Raw genomic sequence first — 25,837 nt, 5'->3', positions numbered from 1 at the left:
AGTGAGCCAAGATCGCACCACTGAACTCTAGCCTGGGTGAAAGAGCAAGACTCTGTCTCAAAAAAAAAAAAAAATTAGGGAAGAGGGAAGAAAAATAAGTCCACACAATGAAACTAGCAAAATGTCAAAGGCCAAATGTTAATAATGAAAAAAGTCAACAACTAAGTGTTATTAGGTTGGAATTTTAAATATAATCAGGTCATTCGGAAATGTATAGAGGAACAAGGAAAAGAAACTTTTAGAGATAATGAAAACTATTATAAGAAAGAGTTACCACACAGCAAACTTTCCTGGCATGACAGCATGGCAACAATCACAACAACAAAATACTCCCCTTTTATTAATACCTTAGCTGGGCAAGATTTCTGCACTCAAGATTAATGATTAAGCACTTGCTGAAACCATCCAAGTGACTCTGATGAAACTTCTGAATAACAATAATGGCCCCCATCCATTAAAAGTTAACTATGTGCTAAGCACACCTGTGCTAAGGCGTCACGTACATAATGGTATTTGATACTAATAACTGTTCACACATATCTATTATATAATATGGGCATACCATAATTCCCATTTTTGAGGTAGAAATATAACTGAAGCTTAAAGGAACTGGCATTATAGCTAGTATGAAGGGCTACTGCCAAGCTCTTGCTTTTCTTAGAGTTTTGATACAGGAGGTAAACAAAGGGAAATAAGGGAAGGGTGAGGCCCTGGGGCTTTCCATCTCTTCCACTGCTGTATGCCCTCCTAGAATCCCTATTTCCACTTCCCTGTTCTTTCTCCCAAAGCAACAGAAGATAAGAGGTTAAAGGAATTATTCCGGTTCAATCCTGCCTCCCAATCTCAATAAGTTTATTTTAAATGATTCATTTTGAAAGCTCAGAAGACATTTTTACATAGCACTCATCTACCGTAAACTTGATTCAGTGAGAGTAGACTCAGGGTGATAGACTGAGACAACTTTGGCTTATCTGTGTTGCTGAATTTGTAGTTGATCAAAACTCCTCCTACCAGAGATGTCTACCTCTGCTCTTTGTTAAACCTCATGTAGGCCCCCACAGATAGCTGTTGTGGGTATAATTCTAATAAAGCCAAGATGTCAGCTTGAGCCCTTTTCAGAACCTGCATGTTCTCTTGTCAATGCCTGCAAACCCACTGCCCTCTCTGTCATCTTAAAAAAAAAACACATCAGAAGTCACAAGCACAACTTGATGTGAAACTGAGAGTGAATATTTACTGGAAAAACAATTTAACCTATATACCCTATCAATATGGATCAAGCATAATATCTTCAACATGACAACCACATGTAGGCTATACATTTTTATACAATTACAAACGCAACCATATGAGATACACACTCATGAACAAAGCACAGACATTCTTAAAAATGGAATCATTTCTTTGGTTATAAGGTACCATCATCGGCAGCTTTCTTTTTCTAACTTTCAAACGCTGCAACTTTACTATATTGTCTTTATCATAAGGTATACTTTTTTTGTAGCGATAAGAAGTTCTTTGGCCCCTATAATAATAGAATTTTCTCTAAAGCACACCATCACATAGGGTGGTTTAATGTGAAAGAACATCCAACATCCTGTTGAGGATGTTTAGAGAAAGACCCAGAACTTTAAACTTCTAAGTATGGGGTTCCCACAGCCTAAAATTCTGACAGTAGCCCTAATTTTAACATTTCTGCTGGAAGTAGGGTGCAGAAGAATATCGGCTCTAAGACTGTGGCTGTCCATGTGGCAGCTGTTTGATCAGGATGCAGGAAGCGCTGCTTGACACTGCAGGAAGTGCTGCTTGACAGAGCTTCACGATGCTTTCTGAGGCTCCATCTGCAGACGTTGTGTTGGATAAGACCCAGGGAGATCCCGCAGAAAGCACAGGCAGGAGAGAAAAAGAGGAAGCTTTGGACAGATCATCAGGCTAAAGCCACAGCTAAGAAAGTGACCATTTCAGGAAGGACTTTTAATGTCTTCTGCTGGCCTACCAATGACCTTCAAGCTCAAGGAGAAAATAATGCTATTAAGAAATTAGCTGGGTGAGTTCTAGGAAATTTTAAAAATTAGCTGAGAATGGAGAAAAGGTTATGAATTCCTTTTTGTTTTTGTTTGTTTGTTCATTGTTTGAGACTGAGTCTTGCTCTGTCGCCCAGTCTAGAGTGCAGTGGTGCGATTTTGACTCACTGCAACCTCCACCTCCGGGGTTCAAGTGATTCTCCTGCTTCAGCCTCCCGAGTAGGTGGGATTACAGGCCACCGTGCCCAGCTAATTTTTGTATTTTTAGTAGAGATGGGGTTTCACCATACTGGCCAGGCTGGTCTCGAACTCTTGACCTCATGATCTACCCACCTCGGCCTCCTAAAACCCTGGGATTACAGGTGTGAGCCACCGTGCCTGGCCAGGCTATGAATTCTTAAAAAAAGAAGGCAAAGGATCTAGATTTTGTTTTTAAAGGATTTTCACTGCTAGGACTAAAGCAGAAGTTTTTTTTTAAGACAAGGCAATCTCTTCTTGGTATCATCTATCTACCAAAGACATCAAAGTTAGTAGTCCAACAAAAACCATCCTAATAATTTTATCTGTTCTGTAAATGGATGTATCCCCACTCAATACCTAGAATATTATCTGGGTATAGCAGGTGCTGAGTAACTATCTGTTCTACTAATTAATGCTATTTTTCAAAAACACCAGCTCTACAGACCTAAAACAACCAAGAGATCCCTATATCTGCTCAGCAGTTACCTGGTTGACAATTTAACAAAAGCCAAGAAAGAAACTGCAGCCAGAACGCTAATAAGGAAGCATTCTAGTGTGCAAAGGCTATTCATGATATAAGCATGTTACACTAATAATATTCCTTACATTCATAAATATAAGGATAAGAGAATGGGCCCCGAGGTCAGACTGCTCTAGTTTAAACCCTAGCACAAACCCCATGACCTTAAATAAGGTACTCAACTTCTCTGAATCTGTTTTCACAACTAAAACCAAAAAAGACAGGTAATAACAGTATTCCCTTCTTGAAATTGTTGAAAGGAGGAAATGAGATATGCATAGTTCCTGGAACACAGAAGTGCCTAATAAATACTAGTAATCATTCATTTTTATTTTGTATATACCCACAGTCATATCTATGGGAAGAATATAGGATCATATATTCACTTCTCCTGACCAAAAGAAATGGCCTTAAATAAGGACTAGGCAACAAAATGCATTCTTTCTCCTGAGGGATAAATAAAAAAATTAAAAATAGCTATTAACACCATTTTTTTTTTTGAGACGGAGTCTCGCTCTTCACCCAGGCTGGAGTGCAGTGACACAATCTTGGCTCATTGCAACCTCCGCCTCCCAGGTTCAAGTGATTCTCCTGCCTCAGCACCCCCAAGTAGCTGGGACTACAGGTGCGCACCACCACACACAGCTAATATTTGTATTTTTAGTAGAGATAGGGTTTCACCATATTGGCCAGGCTGGTCTTGAACTCCTGACCTCATGATATGCCCACCTCGCTTCCCAAAGTGCTGGGATTACAGGTGTAAGCCACTGCACCTGGCCACGCCACATTTGTTTTTACTCTTCTCAATCTTTATCTCTCTTGGCTTTTCTTCCCACATCTGTATAAAACTTTTCCTGAGCTCCTGTGATCCTGGTTTAATACAGCACTGCTGGCTATTAGGAGACAGTTTTTATCTCTGTTCTGCAACAACACTGTGTCCATGCGCAAGACATTAAACTTTACAGGGCCTCAGTTTCCACATCTGTATAATGGAGGAAAAGTATAATGGAGGTATAAAGTATATTATCTTTAAATTCTCTTCCAAAGCTAAAAATCCACAAGCAAGGACTTGTTAACTATTATTAGTTCATTCAGGTCAAACACTGATCTAAACTCTTAGAAAGTACATTTTAACCCTATTTGGAATACTCACAAAATGGGTACAAGTATAGCTACCCTCCGAAAGCTAAATTTTGCCTGGTCAGTTTCAGAGGTCTAATTTAAAATGACATTGTGAGATAACAACTGACATGGAAAGATGTTTACAATATATATTTTTGGTGAAAAAAGGCAGATTACAAAATATGATCAGCAATATTAATCCCAATTTGGTTTAAATATATATATATATATATATATACACATACCTACACATATATCTGCTTGAGATGTACAGAATACACTCCAAGTTGTTTATGTTTATAATTTTTCTTTAAAAAATGTTTTTGTTGGCTGGATATGGTGGCTCATGACTGTAATCCCAGCACTTTGGGAGGCTGAGGTGGATGGATCACAAGGTCAGGAGTTCGAGACCAGCCTAGCCAATATGCTGAAACCCTGTCTCTACTAAAAATACAAAAATTAGCTGGGCATGGTAGCAGGTGTCTGTAGTCCCAGTACTTAGGAGGCTGAGGCAGGAGAATTGCTTGAACCTGAGTGGCAGACGTTGCAGTGAGTCAAGATTGTGCCATTGTACTCCAGTCTGGGTGACAGAGTGAGACTTGGTCTCCAAAAAAAAAGAAAAAGAAAAAAGAAAAGTTTTTATTTATCTATACCTTATTTTTCTACAAAGAATGCTTACAGCTTCTGGGATAATAACTCAAACAGATGTTTTACTTAACAAGAAAGATGGATTTGGTACCTAAACTATAACCACATCCCTCCCTAGAGCAGAGCTCAGCACCCAGCAGGTCCCCTCACAGAGGCACCAACAACCTTTGCACCCTGTGTCTGGGGCTGGGCTGGGGTTGGGGGTGCTGTGATGTTTTTAGGTATCAGCCATTAGATACCATCAAGATAGCCCCAGATCCCTCCCTCCTGTTCATCTCAACTTTCAGAGCCATCAGCTGCCCACTTAACTCGCGTTACCAATTTGTAACCCTCTGAGTAGAGTTTTCAAAGCATGATCAAAGCTCCTAAATTATGGTTCAAGGTTTTAACTGTCACATTCACTGATTTAGAATAATCAAGGATAGAAGAAGCCATTTCACTCTGGCAGCAATCCAATTTTAAAAGTCAGAGTTAACTACTAGTCCTCATTTTACGCTGTCCGATGCCAGTCCTTTCTGATCACAAGGAAAAAAAGTAAAGCTCATCATGTTTAAAAGCATGATCTTAAAATACCTTAACCAGTTAGGCACTTTTGTTTCTAACACAAAGTGCTGACTCTTGACAGATTCTCTGGCATACTGAAAGCCACCACTGCTGAACCTATCTGATCAACCAAGAACAAGCTTATCACCAGATACAGGTATCATTACATCATAAGGTGTAAAGGTTGTTCTGGCAGCTCAGTCATCCACCAACAAACAGGTGTCTAAGAAACTGAGATTTCCCAATTACCAAAACCCATACAAAAAAATAAGCAACAGCATGACATACACCAGGGCACTTCACAGAAATGCAACATAAGGGAAAACAGGGTAGAAACAGGAGAGGACAACTCAGAAACGTCCTGAGGAACTCCTCCCACTGGGTAAGCCAAAGAGTAAGTTACCAGACCCAGGGCTCTCAGAAGCACATAAGTTATGCCTCAATGCTGCTCATCTGCATTTTACATAGTATGATTACTTGGTAAAACCTATATACCTAAAAATACATTGCTTTCTCACCCTTTCCTACTCTTACCTTTTTTTATTTTTTTTGAGACAGAGTCTTGCCCAGGCTAGAGTGCAGTGGCATGATCTTGATTCACTGCAACCTCCACCTCCCAGTGCAAGCAATTCTCCTGCCTCAGTCTCCTGAGTAGCTGGGACTACAGGCTCTCGTCACCATACACGGCTAACTTTTGTATTTTTGTATTTTTAGTAGAGACAGGGTTTCTCTAGGATGGTCTCGATTTCTTCACCTTGTTATCCACCCGCCTCGGACTCCCAAAGTGCTAGGATAACAGGCGTGAGCCACACGCCCAGCCTTACCTTTATCTTTTAAAAAGCATCCACAATTTAAGTCAGAGCCTTATCCTCTGTTACATATCATGTTTAGAGTCAGACTACAACAAAGAGGCTTAGTGTCTGCACAGCATTATTTTAATGCAAGAAAACAAAACTGCCAACTATAAGGACCCGAAAAATGTGACTACTGCAGGATTATTTTGGGGATGAACCACACCCCTTCCCTAATTATCCCTCAAAGGAAATATATCAGGCACTGTGGGCAAAGAGAGAAACATGTCTAATTACAACATGTACATTTGGTGGATGAAGAATTTGAACGTTCTTGAACTCAGGCCACATTTCAGAAGACTTTCCACTTGTAATTAATTTCACTGAAGAGAAAAGTTTAAAGATCAGTTGCACTTCAACCAGGGCGCTATCAAAAAAAGACACAAAGAATACCCGACAAGCACAGGCAACCGAAGCAAACATGGACAAACAGGATCACATCAAGTTAAAAAGCTTCTGCACAGCAAAGGAAACTATCAACAAAATGAAGAGACAATCCACTAAATGGGAGAAAATATTTACATATTTTAGGGGATTCATAACAAGAATATGTAAGAAGCTCAAACAACTCAATAGGAAAAAAATCTAATAATCCAATTTAAAATGGACAAAAGATATGAATACACATTTCTCAAAAGAAGATATACAAATGGCAAGAAAAAAAGTATATGAAAATGTGCTTAACATCACTGATCAGAGAAACACAAATCAAAACTACAGTGGCTGCTCGCTTCAGCATCACATATACTAAAATTGGAACAATATAGAGATTAGCATGGCCCCTGTGCAAAGATGACATGCAAATTCCTGAAGCATTTCATATTTTAAAAAAATCTTTAAATATTAAAAATATTACGAGATATCATCTCATCCCAGTTAAAATGGCTTATATCCAAAAGATAAGCAATAACAAATACTGGTAAGGATGTGGACAAAAGGGAACCCTCATACACTGTTGGTGGGAATGTAAATCAGTACAACCACTGTGGAGAACAGCATGGAGGTTTCTCAAAAACTAAAAATAGAGCTACCATATGATCCAGCAAGCCCACTGCTAGGTATATACCTAAAAGAAAGGAAATCAGGGCCAGGTGCGGTGGCTTATGCCTACAATCCCAGCACTTTGGGAGTCTGAGGCTGGAGGACTGCTTGAGCCCAGGAATTTGAGAGCACCCTAGGGAACACAGCAAGACATCATCTCTACTAAAAATTTTAAAATTAGCCAGGTGCTCTGGCATGCACCTGTAGTCCAGCTACTTGGGAAAATCGCTTGAGTACAGGAAGTGGAGCCTACAGCAAGCTATGATCACGCCACTGTACTTCAACCTGAGCAACAAAGCAAGACCCTGTCTCTAAAAAAGGAAGAAAGAAAGAAAGGAAATCAGTATATGGAAGAGAAATCTGCACTCCCATGTTTATTACAACACTACTCACCATAAATAGATTTGGAAACAACCTAAGTGTCCATCATTGACAGATGAATGATTAAGAAAATGTGGTACATAGACACAAGGGAGTACTATTCAGCCATAAAGAGGAATAAGATCTTGTCATTTGCAACAGTGAATAGAACTGGAGGTCATTATGTTAAGTGAACTATGCCAGGCATGGAAGGATAAACTTCGCATGTCCTCATTTATTTGTGGAAGCTAGAAATTAAAACAATTCGCCAGGTGCAGTGGCTCACACCTGTAATCCCAGCACTTTGGGAGGCTGAGGTGGGTGGATCACCTGAGGTAGGGAGTTCAAGACCAGCCTGATCAATCCCCATCTCTACCAAAAATAAAAAATTAGCTGGGCACAGTGGTACAGGCCTGTAATCCCATCCCAGCTACTTGGGAGGCTGAGGCAGGAGAATCTCTTGAACCTGGGAAGTGGAGGTTGCGGTGAGCTGAGATCACACCATTGCACTCCAGCTTGGGCAACAAGACCAAAACTCTGTACTCAGTCTATAAAAAAAATTGAACTCATGGAGACAGAGAACAGAATGATGATTACCAAAAGCTGGGAAGAATAGCAGGAGAAAGGGAAGTGGGGATGTTTAACACGTACAAAAAATACGGTTAGACAGAGTAAGATCTAGTATGTGATAGCACAACAGGACGACTACAGTCAATAATAAGAGTATAATTGGATAGTGTGCAACACAAAGGAAGGATAAATGTTTGTGGTGATGGATATCCCCACTCATGCTTTGTATGCCTTTAATCCAAATATTTTTTTTCATTCTTTAAGATGGAGTCTCACTCTGTCACTCAAGCTGGAGTGCAGTGGCGCAATCTCAGCTCACTGCAGCCTCCACCTCCCGGGTTCAAACACTTCTCCTGCCTGGGCCTCCCTAGTAGCTGGGATTACAGATGTACACCACTACACCTGGCTAATTTTGGGGTTTTGCCATGTTGGCCAGGCTGGTCTGGAAACTCCTGACCTCAGGTGATCCACCTACCTCAGCCTCCCAAAGTGCTAGGATTGCAGGTGTCAGCCACCATATCCAGACCAAATATTTCATGTATCCCATTAAATATATACACCTATTACACCCCCAAAATTTTTCTTTAAAAATTTCAATGTTTTTAAAAGGCACAAAGAGAAACTGACTATATTACTTACACGTGATACTACAAGGGAAGCCTGCTGAAAATTTAAGACTACCCTGACTCCACATCAAGTGCTAACAGGAAATAGTTTGTATTTTAATACTAGGACTAAAAATAAGACCGATTTTAAGAGCACTCTCCCGAGAAAACACACATATCTTGAATTTAAAGATACATATGCAAATGCCTCAGGCCCCAGGTGGTCTCACAGAAGCAGTCCCTGATCATCTCTCTCATCCACAGCCCACGTGCTTCTGCACGACAGAGGTGGGAAGACATCCGCAACAAATTTGGCGCTGCTTCTGCACTTCTGCTGGAGAGAAGGGCAGAAATGAACCTTCACAAATCCAAAATGAGAAGGCATCTCACTAGGCATTTGGATTAAGAACTATTGCTCAAGAAGCCCTGAGCAAGGCCTACAAGTTCTGATCTCTCTAACCTCCTCTCCTTGTCCATGGGGCCTGTGGCATGCTGGCTTCCAACCCTTCAGACCTACATACTCCCACCTCTCGACCTTTGCTGGGGGCTGTTCCCTCTACCTGGACGCTCTTCTCTCAGACTCCTCATATCTTCAAGTCTCAGCTCAAATGCCACCTTTGCGAAGAGGAAAAAGATGGCTTTTCTTTTCCCATGATATTTATCACCTCCTACTACATCGTATAATTTACTTAAATATCTACAATTGGCCATATTTCTCCTCTCCCCCTCAAATAAGCTTCAAGAGAGTCGAGTTCTCCGTCCTGTTCACTGTTGTCTATCACAAGCATTTAGAACAGTGCCTGACACACATAGTAGGAGCTCAGTATTTTCTGAATGAATGAACAAACTTCTTGACATGAAGATTCAGAACACTAAGAAGTGGGTGGAAAGGACGATGGTGAAGGGATGAGGAGAAAGAAGCGACAGAAGAGAATTCCCAAGGGAGAGGTCCAGAGACTGGCTGAGGCCGGGCCGACCCCCGTTTCTCCTCTCAGCGCTGATGGGAGGTGGACGTAGGTGCAGGGCATCCCGCCAGTGGCATCGGAGGCACTCACAGGCAGGGAGCGGAGGCCGGCGAGCTCCTGGGCTCACTGAGAATGTCCAGCGGCAGGACAGACCCACGCGGGTTCCGGTCAGGCCCCCTTGGGAGCCCGGACCCCCGTCCCTTCCCCTCCCAGCAGTGCCCACAACCCCAGTTCCTCTCCAGAATCCCCAGAGGAGTCCCGCGCCGCAATCCCTTCTCGGCTCGGGCCCCTCCACCAGCCGCCAGCGACCGGGCCCTGCGCTCGGGCACCTGCCTGGCCGCGCCGCGGTCCCCACCCAGGCCGGCGAGGAGGCCCCAGCGCGCCCCTGCGGCCTCAGCCCGCTTAGCTGCCCCGTCGCCCGGCACAAGGGGCAGGAAGCGATCCGCGGCACTCCCCATCGCCGGGAAGGGGCTCCCGGCGCCCCATGCCCGGGCCGCCCCAGCCCGACGCCCCGCCTGCGCGGCGCCCCCTCACCTCAGGGCGTACGTACGACACGAAGGAGGGCTTGGGCGCCTTGGTGCCGCCGCCACTACCGACTACCCCTTTCCCCAGCATACCGCCGCCTTGGGAAGCAGCGACGCGCGGGCGCAGAGGCGGCGGCTCGGGCTCTGGCTGGGGCAGCAGCGGCGGCCACCAGCACTAGCGGCTGGGGCTCCGCCCATCCCCAGGGCCGCTGCCGCCGCGGTGCCGCCCGCATCCGGCTCCGCGGCCGACACCGCTCGCCCCGCCCAGGCTCCTGGGCCCCGCCCACCCCGCGCGCGGCCCTGCGAGCCTGGAGCCTGCCAGCGGAGGCCACGCCCCCCATACGGCGGAGGGTCTGACTCGCCGAGATTCACCACCTTCCTGCGGCACAGCCCGCCCTCATGCTTTCTCTGATTGGCCAGAGGCGTTGCCGGCTGAACCCCTTCTTGAACGAACCTGGAGAGATGTTTCCTCTAACCAATCCAGACAGCGTTCTCTCCGGACTTTTCGACGATTGGATGGATGTCACCGTCGTCCAATGATCCTGCAGTCACCAAGTTGTCGTGAGCTGTGGTTCACCGCAGTCATTTTCTTCCTTTTGCTTGTGTCTTTGGAATAAAACGTCCAAAAGCGGGATGTATGGAATCTCGCTATAGGAGTTCCAAATTTACATCGATGACGTTCAAGGTATTTTATTTTATTTTATTTTATTATGTACTTTTGAGACGGAGTTTTGTTCTTGTCGCCGAGGCTGGAGTGCAATGGCATAGGCTAGGCTCACTGCAGCCTCCGCCTCCTGGGTTCAAGTGATTCTCCTGCCCCAGTCTTCCGAATAGCTGAGACTACAGGCGCGTACCAGCACACATGGCTAATATTGTTTTTGTTGTTGTTGTTTTGTTTTTTGAGACGGAGTTTCGCTCTTGGTACCCAGGCTGGAGTGCAATGGCGCGATTTCGGCTCACCGCAACCTCCGCCTCCTGGGTTCAAGCAATTCTCCTGCCTCAGCCTCCCGAGTAGCTGGGATTACAGGCGCACACCACCATGCCCAGCTAATTTTTGTATTTTTAGTACAGACGGAATTTCTCCATGTCGACCAGGCTGGTCTCCAACTCCTGGCCTCAAGAGATCCACCTGCCTGGGCCTCCCAAAGTGCTGGGATTAGAGGCATGAGTCATCCGTTTTTCTCACTTTTGTTTACATTTAAAATAATAAACCTTGAGGTTGAGTGCGGTGGCTCACGCCTGTAATCTCAGCACTTTGGGAGACCCAGGCAGGTGGATCTCTTGAGGCCAGGAGTTGGAGACCAGCCTGGTCGACATGGAGAAATTCCGTCTGTACTAAAAATACAAAAATTAGCCGGGCGTATTGGCAGGCGCCTTTAGCTACTTCGGAGGCTGAGGCACGAGAATCGCTCGAACCGAGGTTGCAGGGAGCCAGGATCTGGCCACTGCACTCCAGCCTGGGCGACATCACAAACCTGTCTCAAAAAGAAAAGAAAAATGTGGGGAGACAAATCAAGTGTTAACAAGGCAGTAAGGAGTAAGTTTGAGTGTTTGATAATAAAAGACTTTGTCAACTTCATTTTTCCAAATTTTTCCGCTTCTTTGTGTTTCCAACAGGAAGAATATCAAGAGCCTGTAAGAGGCTTATTTTTAACTCTACAAAGTTATTGATAAAACCCTCATTTTTTAGCCAATATTGCAAAGAAGAAAATTCATTTCAATCTTACATTTGGTGCCAAGCATTGTTAGATGCAGATAAATAAGAACAAATCCAGATCTTAAGAAATTCAATCTAGTGGAAAAAACTGATAAATATATGCAGTTAACTGTTTAGGTGTTAGGCACCGTGCTAAGTACTCTCATCAGTAACCTTGATTTTTACTCTCTTAATATCCATTTGCTTCCCATTCCCAAATACACTGCAAGTAAATATAAAATCTTAGTGAAAACAAATGTGCTTGCTTTTGCAAAGTTTCAACACAAGTCCTGCAGAGTTGTTTCCAGCCAGACTGCCACTTATAAGCCTATTTGGTATAGCTGTGCTTCAGCCGCCACTGAGTTTCCTTAGCTCTGTTTCCAGGTGACAAAACAGAGATGCAAGTAATTTGGCCAGGTCTCACAACTAATCACTGAGAGAGCTGGGATTCCAACCCAGGTTAATCTCATTTGAAATTCCAAGTTCTTAACATTATAATTATACAAATTAGGAGCACAATGAAAGTGTGGTCCATTCTATTGGGGAAGTTCAAGTTGAAGCCATCCTTACAAGGTTCAGAAGAATTCTGCACAGAAATAAAGTTATAACCAAGCATTAATCAGGCTGCAGTTTGACCTGCTTCTTTGTGTTAATAACTCAACGTCTGTCAGGTAACACTAGGTGTTGACCATTTGCATCCCTGTTGTTTCGATGGGTAGGATTTCTGGCTCTGGAATCATAAGGGTTTTGTTTAAGAACTGCTTAGGCAGATCCTAAGTTCCAGCAGAACAGCCAACATCAACCAGTTTAAAGACCACCCTCCCCAACACGCACACGCACACGCACACGCACACGCACACACACCCAAACCGAATCAGCATGAGAATACAATTTCTTCATCTCTCTGTCTCATGACTTCACCCTGCACTTTTCAACCAATCAATGATCTCCAACTTTGGTTCACTTAAAAACCCTAGCCCCAGGCAGGGTGCAGTAGCTCACACCTGTAATCCTAGCACTTTTAGAGGCTAAAGTAGGAAACTCACTTGAGTTCAGGAGTTCAAGACCAGCCCAGACAACATAATGAGGCCCTCTCTACAAAACATTAAAAAATGAGCCCAGCATAATGGTATAAGCCTGTAGTCCAAGGTACTCAGAAGGTTGAGGTGGAAAGATTGCTTGAGCCCAGGAGTTTGAGGTTACAGTGAGCTGATACATCACTGCACTCTAGCCTCGGTGATAAAGCAAAATTATGTCTCAAAAAAAAAAAAAAAAAAAACCCTAGCCTCAAACTCCTCAACTCCTTGGGGAGATGAATTTGAGGTTTCCTCCAGTCTCCTTACCCAGCAGTTCTACAATTACACCTTTTTCACAGCTGTAACCTGGTGTCTTGGTGTATTGACTTGTCCAGTGCATTGGGCAACAAACCTCTTATGGTTACTGAGTAAGGCTTCATAAAGAAAGATATTCCTGGCTGGGCACAATGGCTCATGCCTGTAATCCTAGTACTTTGGGAGGCCAAGGTAGGTGGATCACAAAGTCAGGAGTTCAAGACCAGCCTGGCAAAGATGGTGAAACCCTGTCTCTACTAAAAATACAAAAATTAGCCAGGCATGGTGGCAGGTGCCTGTAGTCCTAGCTACTTGGGAGGCTGAGACAGGAGAATCACTTGAACCTGGTAGGTGGAGGTTGCAGTGAGCCTAGACTGTGCCATTGCACTCCAGCTTAGGTGACAGAGCAAAACTCCATCTCAAAAAAAAAAAAAAAAATGAAGGAAAGAAAGAAAGAAATTCCTCATGGGGATGTTAGAGAATAAATTTATTTGTCAAGACTAATATCACTTTATATTTTGCAGTTTTCACTTTTTGAAGTAGAATGGCAGTGCAGATTTTTAGAGACTGAGCAATTGTTCCCTTTCTCACTTTTCAAAGTACACTGAATTTCCATGACTTTTCACCATAGTTACTAATAAATGTGAATATGTCCAAGGCTGGCTTCTTTGGACATGAAACTAGTGCAGTCACACAGAATCTCACACTTAAAAAGCCTTGGAAGCTGGGTGCAGTGGGATTACACCTGTGATCCCAGCACTTTGGGAGGCCAAGGCAGGCAGATAACTTGAGTCCAGGAGTTTGAGACCAGACTGGGCAACTTAGGGTGACTTGGTCTCTAACAACAATACAAAGAATTAGCCTGGCATGGTGGTGTGCACCTGTAGTCCCAGCTACTTAAGTGGCTGAGGTAGAAGGATTGCTTGAGCCCTGGAAGCAGCAATGAGCCATGGTTGGAGTCACTCCAGCCCGGATGACAGAGCAAGACCCTGTCTCAAAAAAAAAAAAAAAAGAGGGCTTGGGGTTTAATCCTTTGTGGTTTTGGCTTTGAGGTTTTTTATTTTTTTGAAATGAAGTTTCACTCTGCTGCCCAGGCTGGAGTGCAGTGGTGCCATCTCAGCTCACTGCAACCTCTGCCGCCCTGGTTCAAGTGATTCTCCTGCCTCAGCCTCCTGAGTAGTTGGGATTACAGGCCCCTGCCACTGCACTTGGCTAATTTTTGTATTTTTAGTTGAGACAGGGTTTCACCATCTTGGCCAGGCTGGTCTTGAACTCCTGACCTCGTGATCTACCCACCTTGGCCTCCCAAAGTGCTGGGATTACAGGCGTGAACCACCGCACCTGGCCGGCTTTGAGCTTCTTAATAACTTTATCGTTGAGTTTGTGTTTTAAGTGAAGGTTAATGATTGATGGGTGATGGAGCACACACAAGGGGTCTTGGCGCCTCAGCTCATGCACAGTCCTACCTCCCAGCCCCTCCTCCTTCCTCTTGGGTGCCTGCTATCCCATGGCACTGTGGCTCTCCCTAACCAACTCCACAACTGCTGCCCACTTCTGCCCAGGGCAGCAACCAGGTCTCATTGCCCAGGGGTGTGGGAGGATGGAGTCTCCTGTCCCGCTGTCACCATCCACCCTCCCAGTGGGTGCCTGGGCACTGTCTCGCACAGGATCAGGGTGAGGCACAGCTCTCTGACACTCTCTGGTGTCTCCAGGTTAAGGTGGTGGCTATCCTTGCCCTAGGTTGGCAGTGCCTCAGCCACCGGCAGGGACTTCCACCCACCCCTGTCCAGGTAACAAATATGGCCTGGGTGGCAGAGGTGGCCATTCCTTAGGGGTCACCCATGCACTATGAGAAGGGGAGTTAACTTCCCCACCCCCTGGCTGGGGCCCCACATTCTCATTTTGTGCTTGGCCCTGCAAATGATGCAGCCAGCCCAGGCTATTCCCTTTCTTATCTCTGTGTCCTTGGACAAAGCACTTCCTCTCTCTGTGTCTCTATTTTCTCACCTTAAAATGAGGGTGACAACAACAATAATAACTACTTCAAGGTGGTTAGGGGACTGTATTAGGTACTCTAGAGGGACAGAACTAATGGAGTAGATATATACATAAAGGGGAGTTGATTAAGTATTAACTCACATAATCACAAGGTCCCATAATAGGCTGTGTTCAGGCTGAGGAGCAAAGAGAGCAAATCCAAGTTCCAAAACTGGAGAACTTGGAGTCCCATGTTTGAGGGCAGGAAGCATCCAGCCCGGGAGAAAGATGTGAGCTGGGAGGCTAGGCCAGTCTCTCTTTTCACATTTTTCTGACTGCTTATATTCTAGCAGCACTGGCAACCAATTAGATTTCACCCTTCCAGCATCCAGATTAAGGGTGAGTCTCCTTTCCCAGCCCACTGACTCAAATGTGAATCTCCTTTGGCAGCACCCTCACAGACACACCCAGGATCAATACTCTGTATCCTTCAATTCAGTCACGTTGACACTCAGTATTCACCATCACAGGGACTGTTCAGAAGATTAAACAAGTTGATTCAGGTGATGTCTGGTACACAGCAAGAACTAAATAGGTGATGGCTATCCTCTGTACGATCTCACCAAGTAGATCATAACTTACTCAGTTTCAGGGATCATAGAAGGAAAAGCAAAGTGACTCCTTCCTGCTAATTTACCGTGGGACTTCGTTAAAGAAAGAAGTCAATCACTGAGACAATGAGTATTGCCAGGGAAGATGGCTTTTCAGGTGCTGCAGCCGAGGAGATAGTAGATCAGTCTCAAATCCATGTCCCTGACCAACTAAAACTAGGGGCTTATATAGTGGGGAAAAAATGTGACCATGTGTGGGAAAACAGAAATTAGGGAGGGAAAAGAAAGAGAAGTTGGTCAATAGGAAGCAAGTGGTCCATTAAGCAATCCTGATAGGTGAGGGGTTTGACATCTCATTGTCCAGATGTGGTGATCTGGTAAGTTTCAATTCCTTGTTACTATCTGGGAGGACTGATGGTTGGTTTCCTGAGAAAGGATAAGATAAATGTAACTTTCTCAAGTTTTTTTTTTTTTGTCTCTTTTCGTTTTTCTGAGGAGTGATTTACTTCATATTATGTGATCAATTTTAGAGAGGATGTGGCCTTGCTGTGGCTCAGTCCTGTAATCCCAGCACTTTGGGAGGCCAAGGCAGGCAGATCCTTTGAGCCCAGAAGTTCAAGACCAGCCTGAACAACATGGTGCAACCCCCTTCTCTAGAAAAATACAAAAATTAGCCAGGAGTGGTGGAATGCATCTGTATTCCCAGCTACTCTAGAGGCTGAGGTGGGAGGATCGCTTGAGCCTGGGAGATCAAGGCTGCAGTGAGCCATGATCATGTTACTGCACTTCAGCCTTCAGTCTGGGCAACACAGAGAGAGATACCATGTCTCAAAAAGAAAAAGAAAAAAGACAGAGAGCATCAATTTCTATGTTTATTCAAAGAAACCATAAACATCGGTTCTATAGGACAATTGGGCCAGTTTCAGAAGCAGAGCGGCCCTTACCAGACACCAAATCTACTGGTGCCTTGATCTTGGAGTTTCAGCCTCCAGAATAGTGAGAAATAAGTTTCTAATATCTATAAATTCCCAGTTGACGGCATTTTGGTAGAGCAGCAGGAATGGACTAAGGCATGCTGGTGAGGGCTCCATCTCTCGGCTTGTGCCCACCGACCTAGGTGAGGACAGGTATTTCTGTTTTTGTGCCCAAATGTTGCATTTCTCAAGACCGCCCTGGCCCACCACGCCCCCATCCTGTGCCTGTAAAAACCCAAGACACTAGTGAGCATGCACATAAAGTGGCTGGACATGGAGAGGGAGGAGCACACCAGTGGACAAAGACACAAGTGGCTGGATGTTGAGAGGAATGCACCATTGTAAGAGCACACTGACGCAGGCAAGCTGGCAGGCCATCAAGCAGCAGAACGACACGGGGCGGGGGGGGGGGGGGGGGGCGTGTCAGAGGAGAGCCCAGGCCACTGAACAGACTGACTCCAGGGAAACCACCTTCCCACTCCATCCCTTTCTGGCTCCCCCATCTTCTGAGAGCTACTTCCACTCAATAAAACCTTGTGCTCAATCTCCAAGCCTACATGTGATCTGATTCTAATGGTACACCAAGGCAAGAAACCCAGGGATACAGAAAGCCCTCTGTCCTTGCGATAAGGCAAGGGGTCTAATTGAGCTGACTAGCACAAGCCACTTATGGACGACTAAATTAAATGAGCACCCACTCATTTAATTAATGAACACATGCCCACTGCAGCTTCAGGATCTGAAAGCATTCACCCCTAGGCACTGTCCTGGCGTTGGAGCCCCACAGCCTTTCTGTCTGCATGCTCCCCCTAGGGGTTTGAGCAGTGGGACACTTAAGAGATGAGCCACACCCCCATCGCACGCCCTCTGAGGGAGACAAGGGAACTTTTATCATTTCACTTCCAGAATCAGTTTTGATGCAGTGATGAAAACCCATGTTTTTCGTTTCTTTCTTTTTTTGAGATGGAGTCTTGCTCTGTCACCCAGGCGGGAGTGCAGCAGCATGATCTTGGCTCACTACTACTTCTGTTTCCTGGGATTAAGCAATTCCCCTGCCTCAGCCTCCTAAGTAGGTGGGATTACAGGCATGTGTCACCATGCCCTCCCCCCCATAATTTTTGTATTTATAGTAGAGATGGGGTTTCATCACATTGTCCAGGATGGTCTTGAACTCCTGACCTCAAGTGATCCACCCGTTTCAGCCTCCCAAGGTGCTGCGATTAGAGGCATGAGCCACTGCGCCTGGCTCCCCCACTTTCTTTAAAGAGCAGAAAGTGAATGAGTACAGAGGACAAGCTAAAAATCTCCTTCCATCTTGCTTTTTAAAAAGTTAATTAATGTATTTGCTTATGCATATTTTTTTCTATCTGGCTTTTAAGGTTCTCTAGCTATCAGCATATTTTTACTTTGTTGTTAGGGTGTGAGGTCAAATCTCCTTTGGGAGAGTCTCCCAACTGATTGACACATTCCTGTATGCTGAGGTCAAATAATTTTCCATCTATTCATAAACACAGATGGAAGCCCCTAGACTTTGAAATATTTTACTTTACACAAAATACTTCATGAACATTTCTTTCTCCTAATGCTTCCCTAAGCTTTCTTGGAGAATTATAAATAGGAACAAATCTTAGCTCACGTAGAAATGTATGCCAGACCAAGCGCAATCCCATTTCTTCCCACAGACAGCTGAAACTGATAGGCAGCAGCACGCTCCCAGCTGGCAGGGAGCATTTTACTGTGGCAGGTGGTTGAAGCCTACCCAGTTGCATTTCCTCCTCTTGGGAGTCACTTGAAGCAGCCTATTTATGTGTCTTACTCATATATATCTAACAGGTGCCTAGCACATAGCAGGAATTTAAAAACTATTTTCACCTGAGTGAGTGAAATGGCATTCATAAGCTGAAAAGCAGAGAGGGCAGTGACTGACTCAGCACAGAAGCAAGAATTAAAGCTCTAGCACTCTGGTTAGACCTGCAGTTTTCTTTTCCTTTAATTTTTATAGATACAGAGTTTCAACATGTTGGCCAGGCTGGTCTTGAACTCCTTGGCTCAAGCAATCTGCTGTCCTTGGCCTCCCAAAGTATTGAGATCACAGGAATGAGACACCACGCCAGGCCTCCTGCCTGCACTTTTAAGTGGATAGAAACTAGGACCTGTTTTTATGTATATATAATTTGTATATATATATTCAAGGGCTAAAATGCCTCTTGCCAAAATTCACCTTTAGCAAATGGTCTGGTGTCTGCAGACTTCCCTCTTCTTTCACTGGAACTGGAAAGTTCCTTAACCTCTTACAACAACAAAGGGTCTTTCAGCCTTCCTCTGAAGATGGTGAGGAGCAGACCTGGATTGAAAAGTATTTGGATTGTTCTTAATCTTGTGGTGTTGTAATATGAGGGCCTGCTGGGGAGGCTTTGTGATGATTTATTTATTTTCGTTTTTATTTATTTATTTATTTGAGACAAAATCTAGTTCTTGACCCCCAGGCTAGAGTGTAATGCCACAATCTTGGCTCACTGCAACCTCCACCTCCTGGATTCAAGTGATTCTCCTGCTTCAGCCTCCTGAGCAACTGGGATTAGAGGCACCTGCTACTACACCTGGCTAACTTTTATATTTTAAGTAGAGACAGGGTTTCACCATGTTGGCCAGGCTGGTCTCAAACTCCTGACCTCAGGTGATCCTTTCGCCTCGGCCTCCCAAAGTGCTGGGATTACAGGCATGAGCCTTCTGAGTAGCTGGGATTACAGGTGTCTGCCACCATGCCCAGCTAATATTTTTGTATTTTTAGTAAAGACAGGGTTTCACCATGTTGGCCAGGCTGGTCTTGAACTCCTGACCTTATGATCTGCCCGCCTCAGCCTCCCAAAGTGCTGGGATTTCAGGTATGAGCCACTGCGCCCTGCCAATTTTTGTATTTTTAGCAGAGACAGGGTTCGCCGTGTTGGCCAGGCTGGTCTCAAACTCCTGGCCTCAAGCTATCTGCCCGCCTCGGCCTCCCCAAAGTGCTGGTATTACAGGCATGAGCCACCTCATTGAATTCTTTCTGAATTCTTAAGCATCTAGAATCTGTTTGCTATCTTAGCCTGTCCACGTGAATATGTCTTTGATTGACTGGACCAGGTTCGTGTCGTTTCTTCTTGAGAGCTACTGCGAGCTCCTCACAGTCAAAGGCCCCTCCTGTGCTCCCTGATATGCCCTGTTCCCAAAGTGCTGTCCTCAGTGCTTTGAGTAGATCAGCAGATGGACAGAAAAGCCTCCAGGGCTTGACTGAACCATGGAAGCCATGGGGACGAGGACGCTGTGCCCTCTACAGGACGATTGCAAAAGTGGTGACCAAAAAGGTATTCTCAGTACAGACTGGGAAACTCTCCCACAAATCTGCACAGGATAAAGGAAAATGACAAAGGAGGCTGGGCTGGGTTCTTCCTTGCCTGCTGTCTGTCACCAGGCCTCCTCTGGGCACACTTACTGGGCTCACAGCCACATGAAGCATGGAGTAGAAGCCGGGCTTGAGCCAACTGCAGGCCACCCTGGGGGCCACAGAACTGTACACTCCCAGAGCTGGGAGAAAACTCATTTTGAAAGGGGGGGGTGCAGTCACAGGGCCCGGAGAAGTAAAACAACTCGCCCAGGATCACAGTACTGTCAGTGGCACCCTGGCACTTACTCTGACCATGTGACTTCTGAACCCTGATTCTGAGCCTCGTGGTCTGATGCAGGCAACTGAATCCGGTTATTTCTGAGCTTTTTCTTTGTCATTCCAGGCCTTATGAGCCAGTCAATCTTCTCTTCCTTCTCAGTTTTGTTCAGGGCTGAATAGGGTTTGAAAATCTGGAAGCACACATTTCATTTCCAGCTCCTCTCCCTGTTTTCCTCCCTCTCCCATCTGGGCTGAATTGAAGGCTCTAGGAGTGCACAGAGCCTCTGTCTGAGGTGGGATGGGCGGGGTTGCCCATCTCCCTGACTTGGGTCCCAGGGCTGGGCTTGTCTGTTCCTCGGCAGGGAAGGTGCTTGGCTCCGAGAGTGCTAACTCAGGCCTGCCGTCACTCCTTCCTGCTCCTGTGCAGCTCGCTGGCTCGGTGCTTCCTCAGAGATGCAGCTAAGTCCTTTCTCACCCTTTGGATGGCTTATTCCTTGTCCTTGAACTGGTGTGCTCATTTCCTCTGCTAGGCAGCCTCTCAGTAGCACCTTGGCTCTCTCTCCTAAGTACTTGCTGTGTCTCACTTGAGGGCCGTGGAAAACTTGGGAGACACAGCGACAAGCTCTGTAGTGCCTGGAAAGGCCATGGCTCCATTTCAACCATGCTATACCATGTGTGTGCATACGTGCACGTGTGCATGTGTGTGTGTGTGTGTGTGTGTGTGTGGCAGGGTCGAGGAAGTTGGTCAGCAGGTCCACCAGCTACAAAACTCCCAGACAGATGTGCAGGACTCAAGCCCACCCTTCTTTCATATCCCCCAAATGATAGGCAAACTGTGGGGCAGGTGATGAGTGCAATGACACAACCTCTTTCTCCCTCTGCTCTTTCCAGACCTATCTCTCTCCCAGCTCAGAGCCCTCATGGGGAGTGTGTGTGTGTGTGTGTGTGCACGCGCACGTGCATGCTGGGAGCGAAGGAGAGTTTGGGTGTGGGGAAAAGTAGCAGCCAGAAAAACCTGTTGTGTTTCCCACTTAAATTTCTCTTGTCTCATTCCAGGATAATAGAAGTCAAGTTCTGGCATCTGACTTAGGGGTGATCTCCATCCAGGAGGGAGGAATCAAGAAGCTTGTTGATGTCTCCAATTATTAATATTGATACAATTAAATCTTTTATGTGTCATTCAATCAAACAAAGGCTGCGCATCACAAATAAAAATAATGTGTTCTTTCTTCTGGATTTTACCTGAGATCAAAGCGTTAAGTTTAGGTCTGAGAATTTCTGGTTCTGCTGAGCTGATCAGGGAAGAGTGATGTGGGAAGTAAAACAGTTCCTTTTTAAAGTTTCCTTTCTTGTTAAAGAATATGCGTGCTAATAACTTTGTTAAGCCCTATCCTATGTAGCTGTTAAACATGCCATGCTTATAGGCACAGAGTACATTCTATGTCCTTCCACTTTAACCAAAATACCTGTGTTGGATGTGCTCACAGGCATGGCCCAGCTAGCTCTCCATTGCTTTTACCTGTTTAGAAAAGTTTTGTTAGCCAATCAGGTTTTAGTTTAGATTGTGGGGTCTGGCTCCAGCCCACAAAGATCAGAAGCAGCAGTCAGGACGACCCCAAATGCATAAGGAAGAAATTTGTCTATTTTCCTTTATTCATTGTACGCTCATGGCAAGATGGCTAGCAAGAGTACCTTTCCTGCATTCAAGGAGGTAAAAATTACGTTGCTGAAAGATCCTTTATTTCAGTGCCGATTTTTCTCTGTGACACCAAGCATCTATTTCCAACAAACGAGAACAGCCAGGCTGTCTGTTCTTCAAGCTGAAGGAAGAGGGCACTGAGACAATCTTCTCTTCCTTCCAAGTTTTGTTCAGGGCTGAATAGGGTTTGAAAATCTGGAAGAACAATGAGAGGATACCTCTTCTCCACAGAGGAGAAAAGGGCCGCTGGAGTTTGGAGCCTAATGATCTTACAAAGAAGGGAGCTGTTGCTGACTTAGGAGCTTGGGAGAAGCTTCTCAAATAAAAACAGGCCAGGCAGGCCTCCCTGCTGGGATATTTGATCTTTGCTCCAAGTGCAGTCAGACCTGTTTTGGGCTTGGCTAATCACTCTCACTCACTGAAGAGCTGAAAGGCTTATTGTTCAGGTGGCTGTAAAAGAACGCAGAGGCTGTGAAAAGTCCCACTGTTTAATATTTGAAAAGGTCATCTGTCTCAGGGTTAAAATGTAATCTAACAAATTTTTTAAAAATCCTTTTGTCCAAAGGCAAAAAAGAGAACATAAGGAGTAGAAATTGCTAAGCTGTGAAGAAACATCTCTGTATTTTACAGAGTCACTTTTCTGCTTGGGCATGGTTGATGATCAGCTATGGCCCTGTCCCCCTACCTCCCTCCAGAACACTGGAGTCTATTCACCATTCATTCACCTGGCCTCTGGAATGGGTTCTGAGGGCAGCCAGGTACAGCACCCAACAAGGCAACCTCAGAAGCTGCAAATGTCTTACACAGGTTTAAGTTGTCTGAAAAGAAGCTTTATGGCTTAGCTGAACTGGGGGCCTAGAAAGGGGGCAGGAGGGAGTCTATTTATTTTCTCACCTCATGTGAGATGACATCAACTGAAAATCAAATACCAAGAGAAACTCAGTTTGGAACCACATAAGGGCAGAGAAGGAATCCATTCATTTCTAGAAAGCTCTGCTCTACTTTTTTACTCGTCTCTTCCTGTTAGCAGGGCAACACCCTTCCCCATCCCAAAGGAAAGACTTGGTCACACTTGGTCAGAAAAGGCACGTCTCACAAAGGTCTGTGAGGCTGAACTCAGAGAGAAAGCAGGACATGCATATATGTGGGGAGGGGAGAGCAAGGACTTTGCTCTGGAGGTTACTGTCAATTACAACACAGGGAGAAGTCAAAGACAAGAGGAGTAGGACAGGTTGGAGCCACAGTTGACTGGGCCTTGAATGCCATGCTAAAAATTTGCAATTTATCCTTAAGCATGTTGCAATTTATCCCTAGGATAATTTTTACACCTTTTAAATTTAAATTTGAGACATTGTCTCAAAATAAAATCAATTATGTTTATGTTGCCCAGGCTTGTCTTGAACTCCTGGCCTCAAGCCATCCTCCTGCCTCAGTCTTCGGAATAGCTGGGACTTATAGGCACGCAGTACCGTGCCCAGCTTACAGCTTAAAAAATTATTAAGTCATAATTATTTAAGCATTATTAAGTAATTAATTTACTATTAAGTAGGAAAAATAATTACAGAAATACTAGAAACTAGAAATGAGCAATTTTAATCAAAACCCCAAACAGAACAAGCCGTAATCATATGACACAGGGTAACCACGAGAACATTTTGGGGAAAAATGGTCTATGTATGTATATTCATATATATTCAAACAAAAAAGAATAATGCTTTACACTGCTTTTTTTGCTTTGTTTTTGTTTTTGAGGTGGAGTCTGGCTTTGTTGCCCAGGCTGGATTGCAATGGTGTAGGCTTGGCTCACTGCAACCTCTGCCTCCCAGGTTCAAGCGATTCTCCTGCCTCAGCCTGCCGAGTAGCTGGGATTACAGGCATGCGCCACCACACCTGGTTAATTTTTTAATTTTTAATAGAGATGGGGTTTTACCATGTTTGTCAGGCTGGTCTTAAACTCCTGACCTCAAGCAATCCACCTGCCTCGGCCTCCCAAAGTGCTGGGATTACAGGTGTGAGCAACCGCACCCGGCCTACACCCGGTTTGATGACCCGATTTTTTGTCATTAAACGTTATAAAGTAGATTTATTCACATGTTATTTTCCTACATAGTTATTTCAGCTTTTCCTGACGTAACATTCCTGAGGAGTTGACACCTCTCATGAGTAACAAGGATTGAAAAAGGGGTGATATTTAAAAATGAGACACTCCCCTTTAATTAATAAATATATATACAGGGTCTCACTCTGTCACCCAGGCTGGAGTGCAGTGGTACAATCATGGTTCACTGCATCCCTGACCTCTCGAGTTCAAGGGATCATCACCCCTCAGTCCACCAGTAACTTGGACTACACATTCATACTACCATTCCCAGCTGCTTTAAAATTTTTTGCGGCAATGATACCTTACTATATTCCCCAGGCTGGTCTTGAATTCCTGGGCTCAAGCAATCCTCCTGCCTTAGTTTCTCAAAGTGCTGGGATTACAGATGTGAGCCACCACACCCAGCCAGTACTCACCTTTTGACTTACTAGTCTATATATTAATTTAGATGTTTGGGCTGTATTTCATTTAAGTCCTTATGGGACTATTTCAACTGCTTTTAATGCTACACACTTGCCAATAATCCTTCAGTAAACATATAGGAATTTATAATTCTGTACACTGTTAAAAGAAAAACTTCAGCAGAATTAAACTTAAAAGAGTTTAATTGAGCAATGAAGGATTCATGAATAGGGCAGCTCCCAGAATCACAGCCGATTCAGAGAGATTCCAGTACAGCCAAGTGGTGGAAGAAGATTTTTAGACAATAAAAGGGAAATGACGTACAGAAATGGGAAGTGAGGTACAGAAATAGCTGGTCTGGTTACAGGCTGGTGTTTGTTTTATTTGAACAGTTTGAACACTTAGCAGTCTATGAGTCGTTGAAGTGTGGCCACTGGGATTGGCCAAGACTCAGCTATTGTTACAAGCACACGAGCTTCTGAATTAGGTTTTCAGTCTTGTCTGCCTATGTTTTTTTTTTTTTGGAGATAGAGTTTCGCTCTTGTTGTCCAGCCTGGAGTGCAACGGTGTAATCTCAGCTCACTGCAACCTCCACCTCCCGGGTTCAAGTGATTCTCCTACCTCAGCCTCCCAAGTAGCTGGGATTACAGGCATCTGCCACCAGGCTTGGCTAATTTTTTGTATTTTTAGTAGAGATGGGGTTTCTCCATGTCGGTCAGGCTGGTGTTGAACTCCAGACCTCAGGTGATCAGCCTGCCTCAGCCTCACAAAGTGCTGGGATTATATGCGTGAGCCACCATGCCTGGCCAAAACTTTTCTTTTTTCTTTTGAGACAAGTCTCACTCTGTTGCCCAGGCTGGAGCAATTAAGCTAGATTACAATACATCAGCAAGGACTCAAATACAGAAGTCTGGAGTCCTCCTCGGGCCATATTTACTTTGCTTTAGCAATTCCCTCCTTTTGGTCATTTTTCAAATTTAAGAGATTGACTAAAACTTCAGTCCTTGATGTAACTATCACCATCGTAAATGTATTTATTTGATTTTGAAACCCACTGGGAAACAGCAGAACAGTGAGTTTTGCAAAGGTAGGAACAAGGACTGAGTAGAGGTTACCTCCTTATGTTGGAAGGTCCTTTTATGGAAGAAAAACAAAATCTGTTCTGTTCTGGTCTAGGGTTTATGTGTTTCCTTAAAGTCTTAGTTTGATTATGTCACATTTAGCATGAGTGACTCCATTTTTGTTTGGTTTGGTCTGCTGGGGCCTAGTATGTGAGTTTCAGTCCAAAACAATGGCCTCCCATAATTGTGTTTAAAAATCCTCCCTTTTTGGTCGGGTTCTCATTTAGGTGAGAGTGTGACCACAATTCAGGGCCTTAGTGTCACTCTCA

General features: G+C 44.7%; 1 protein-coding gene, 1 long non-coding RNA gene and 1 other non-coding gene across 5 annotated transcripts in view; 2 read left to right on the top strand and 1 right to left on the bottom strand.

The window, feature by feature from the left end:
- MTMR12 (myotubularin related protein 12) overlaps positions 1-10,215 on the bottom strand; it is an 88,067-nt gene extending 77,852 nt beyond the window's left edge. For all 3 annotated transcript variants that reach the window (XM_008992212.5, XM_017969970.4, XM_002745084.7), the window contains exon 1: positions 10,024-10,215. In XM_008992212.5, coding sequence (XP_008990460.1) covers positions 10,024-10,104 — 81 coding nt within the window. In that variant the 5' untranslated portion in view covers positions 10,105-10,215. The remainder of the gene's footprint in view (positions 1-10,023) is intronic.
- On the top strand, positions 6,672-6,775 carry LOC118151860 (U6 spliceosomal RNA). Its single transcript, XR_004740265.1, has one exon. It is a non-coding gene; the product is annotated as a U6 spliceosomal RNA (small nuclear RNA).
- Positions 10,216-10,551: 336 nt separating the features above from the next.
- On the top strand, positions 10,552-21,481 carry LOC100895315 (uncharacterized). Its single transcript, XR_004739968.3, has 3 exons — positions 10,552-10,698; positions 20,608-20,708; positions 21,302-21,481. It is a non-coding gene; the product is annotated as an uncharacterized LOC100895315 (long non-coding RNA).
- The last annotated feature ends 4,356 nt before the right edge of the window (positions 21,482-25,837 follow it).

Source organism: Callithrix jacchus, chromosome 2 (genome assembly GCF_049354715.1).
Source record: "Callithrix jacchus isolate 240 chromosome 2, calJac240_pri, whole genome shotgun sequence".
In the NCBI taxonomy this organism is placed as follows: domain Eukaryota; kingdom Metazoa; phylum Chordata; class Mammalia; order Primates; family Cebidae; genus Callithrix; species Callithrix jacchus.
This window is presented reverse-complemented; position numbering and strand designations above follow the sequence as displayed.